The 3,405-nt window shown below is 48.8% G+C and overlaps 1 protein-coding gene across 2 annotated transcripts; it reads right to left on the reverse strand.

Moving 5' to 3' along the window:
* Positions 1-192: 192 nt before the first annotated feature.
* LOC116084465 (granzyme E-like) lies at positions 193-3,191 on the reverse strand. 2 transcript variants are annotated; one of them, XM_031361476.1, is made up of 5 exons: positions 3,088-3,191; positions 1,896-2,046; positions 1,295-1,430; positions 834-1,094; positions 193-444 (listed from the first exon to the last, which is right to left on the reverse strand). In XM_031361476.1, exons 1-5 carry the CDS (start codon positions 3,140-3,142, stop codon positions 301-303), a joined length of 747 nt encoding a protein of 248 aa, XP_031217336.1. In that variant the 5' UTR covers positions 3,143-3,191; the 3' UTR covers positions 193-300. The 2 variants fall into 2 exon arrangements, with proteins under 2 accessions (XP_031217336.1, XP_031217335.1); XM_031361475.1 differs by having other exon boundaries at positions 301-444; positions 1,295-1,443; positions 1,897-2,046; positions 3,088-3,142.
* Between the last annotated feature and the right edge of the window lie 214 nt (positions 3,192-3,405).

Below are 3,405 nucleotides of genomic sequence, written 5' to 3' on the forward strand. Positions count from 1 at the left end.
AAATAGAAAGAGTTTATCACCCACCATTTATGGGTGATAAACATGTCGGAATTGTGTGGCCTGAAGTTTCAGTAAGAGGAGGGGCTGGGGAACAAGGAGGAAGCAAACCCCAGAAGTGACAGGGAGGTCTGCCTGGACCAGCGAGGTATACAAACCATGAAGTGACCAACACAGAAAAGAACTTCTGTTCTATGCACTCTGGAAGTTATTTATTATGAATGTTCAGCCTTTGCTGCCCACTCCATGTGGTTCTTGCCTGAGGTCAGACAGGCTGGCCGGACACAGGTGGTTTAACACCTGTTAGAGGAGCTTCATGTTTCTGCTTATCCACGGCAGGAAGTATACAACCTTGGTGAAGACTCCTAAAGAGATTGTCCTATTTTTTCCATAGGCTACAATTCCATAAGCTTTGTTGTCACACACAAGGGGTCCCCCAGAGTCACCCTGTGGGCAGAGAAAGGAAGAATTTAGTCTGGCTCTCTCTGGCTCTGTTCTCCCCATCTCCTCCTGGCAAGGCTAACTTTAGATCAGGGCCAGGACAGGTTTTCCAGCTTCCCTTGGTACCAGAGCTCCAGGGAGGCCCAACTTTTCCTTCTACCTCAGTCCTAGGATTTCCCTGAAGTTCTCAGAGATACTCTGAGATAATTTACCCTTTGGGGAATGACAGATGTTTTCCAAGCTTACACTTGCTTACCCACACAAGAGACCAAAGCTGGATTTTTGGGCTTTCCCTTCTCTGAACTGAGGCTTGAGGGTTTTGCCATTCTCACACCTTGGCCCCTCTCAGGTCCCTCTCACCCGGCGTTTTGGCTGTTAAATGCTTGATCCCCCACCTCAGAAGTAGCCTTTATTTTCTTCAAGTCTCCAGCACAAATCTCTGTGGTCTTGGTGTAGTGACGGAAACGTTTTTTGCATTTCCGGTCTTTCTGGATCATCAGTTCAGCCTCTCGTAGACGGGCAGATGCTTTAATGGGATTTATAGACTGTAATCCCCAGCCAGCCACACTGCACACATCCCCTGGCTTCACCTGGTCATTGGGCCCAGGCAACCTGAGGGGCCTCACCGCTTTAGTTCTCTTGGCCTTACTCTCCAGCTGATAGGAAAGAGACATGAGAGACCAGCTCAGCTAGGAGCCTGCTAGCCTGAGACTCTTGGAAAGTCAGGATGGAAGTAAGGGAAGAAGAACCAGGATGAGCAAAGGAAGGAAGTTCTAGCCCTGTACAAAGAAGAACACAGCTGGGGGTCAGTGAGGGGCAGGCAGAGATTTGTGGTTAGGAGGGTGGCAGGTCTCACCTTTAACAGCATGATGTCATTGGTTTTAACCAATGGATTATAGTCTGGATGGGGAATGGCTTCTGCTACAGGGATGATCTGCTGTGTCTCCTCCTTAGCCTTAATGTTGTGGGCCCCCAGTGTGACTGTCATTGAGCTGTGGAGAGAACAGAGTGGAGAGGAGAGTGGAGAGGAGAACCTCAGAGAGGATGCAGTCCAAGAGCTGTGAAAGGCAGGGTAGGCGGGGTGGGGCTCTAGCTGAGGGGACTTGAGGACATAGGAGGGCCTCAGGGTCAGATCTACCGCTCTCTGCTTCTCAAGGACATGGATCTCCTGGGTGCTCCTTCTTGCATCGAGGCAACATTCCATAGCCTGCATTGTGTTTTAATGGGAATCAGTGTTTCAATCACTGATTTAGTTTGGCCAGTGTAGTTGATCAACTCAAGTATGCTGCTGGCTCTGACCGCTCACCCTTGGACCTACATTTACCTCTCATCTCACTCCCATTTTCACAGTCCTTCCTTCAAGAGAGCTCACATGGGATCATCCACAATAGAGGACAGAAGATCTTGTGTGTGTGTGTGTGTGTCTGAGAAAAGGTAGGCTAGCTGCTCCTCCTCACCTGTTTCTGCAGTGAGCAGCCGTCAGCACAAAGTAGTCTTGAATCAGGAAGCCTCCACATTGTCCCTTTTCCCCTTTACTATCCACAGACTCAACGAACGCCATGTAGGGGCGGGAGTGTGGCTTCACCTTATGGCCACCGATGATCTCCTCTGAAAGAAGGGCTAGAATATGGTGTGTCTGGAAGCAGTAGATAGGGTGAGCAGGGGAGATCTAGGAAGGGACTGATTGGGGGTTGGATCTGCAGTCCCTAAAGCCTATTGCAGACAGGATTCCTTGCACATGGAATAATCTTTGCTGACACTTAAGCCTTAGAATCCTGCTCTAAGAAGGGTAGCACTCGATTTCCACTCCCTACTTTACAAATGCATGGAGGGATCAGCTCTGTCTTCATCATGTAGAGGGAATCCTGCTAATATCCATGTTGGTTTTTGTTTCTTAGTGAGTCATCCCAACCCCTGTAGTATTGACTGGTGTCATTTTCTCACATTTTACCCACACATCCTATAGAGGTGGATTTTCTAACATTATTGTGCCTAACATCTTGGGTTCTCAGTAAATGCTTTTTGCTGCATCAGCGAGTGGCTTGTAGTTAGCTGGGTTTGATGTGTCAGTGCTGGTGGGATTCATAGCCAGGAACACATTGGAGTAGTTAATGTGCTGTCCCAGATGGGAGTAGCTTGGCATCTGCAGAAGAAGGGGAGAGGCCAACTAAAACTAGCCTGCAAAGCTGGTGGAGCATGCAGTGCAGATCTCGTCAGCCTGGGCCTCTGTCTTCTGTAGGGCTGAGGGTGGACTTAATGAAGGACGCTAAGATTCTTGAGCTGGTGGCCATACCCCATGGCTGGTTCATCATTAACACTGCCTTGTCCTTTGGCTAAAGTTAAGTTATGATGTACATTTTTGTATCATTGCATTGTCTGCCACCTCTTTCTAAGAATGATCCAGTCTCCAGGTAATGGAAAAAAAAGCTGGGGGGAGCTTGTAGCTACTAACTTTCTGAGAGCACCTCCCTTCCTCAGACCTTGTTGAGAATCTAACCAGTGTCAGATTTCCAAGTCTGGGTTTGGGATGGGATCCGAGATTCAAAAATTTCCTGGGTTCAGTGCCAGGACAATTCCTGACTTCTGCTGGGCAGAAAGACAGCAGAGGTGTCATGGGATGGCATCACTGCCACAGGGATGGTCACTTACCTGCTCCAACTCCAAGAGGCAGAAGTAGAGTCAGGAGAATCAGGACTGGTGGCATCTTCCCAGGAAGGCTGCTCAGGATGGAGGAGGGCAGAGTAGACACTGCGCCCTTGTAAGGGGAAGAAGAAGGTGTGGACTCAGGGGCCTCACAGGCATTTTAAACCTATGCACCTCTGCTTCTGATTGACGTCACATTACTTAAGGAAGTATTCTGGTTTGTGTAAAAATGACACTGTCACCACACTGCCATCCTATGAACTAAGCTGGGATAAAGGTCAAGAATGTAGAGGGTTGGAAGCTGTGGTTGAGGAGGCCTGAGAC

Source organism: Mastomys coucha, unplaced genomic scaffold (genome assembly GCF_008632895.1).
Source record: "Mastomys coucha isolate ucsf_1 unplaced genomic scaffold, UCSF_Mcou_1 pScaffold9, whole genome shotgun sequence".
Lineage (NCBI taxonomy): Eukaryota > Metazoa > Chordata > Mammalia > Rodentia > Muridae > Mastomys > Mastomys coucha.

Excerpts from the sequence above, each read along its gene's own strand:
- LOC116084465 (XM_031361475.1), bottom strand. The coding sequence starts at position 3,142 with ATGCCACCAGTCCTGATTCTCCTGACTCTACTTCTGCCTCTTGGAGTT. Across the intron at positions 2,047-3,087 it reads GCCTCTTGGAGTTGGAGCAG|AGGAGATCATCGGTGGCCAT; the intron begins GTAAGTGACCAT and ends CCCTTCTTTCAG. Across the intron at positions 1,444-1,896 it reads GGCTGCTCACTGCAGAAACA|GTTCTCTCCACAGCTCAATG; the intron begins GGTGAGGAGGAG and ends CCTCTCCACTCT.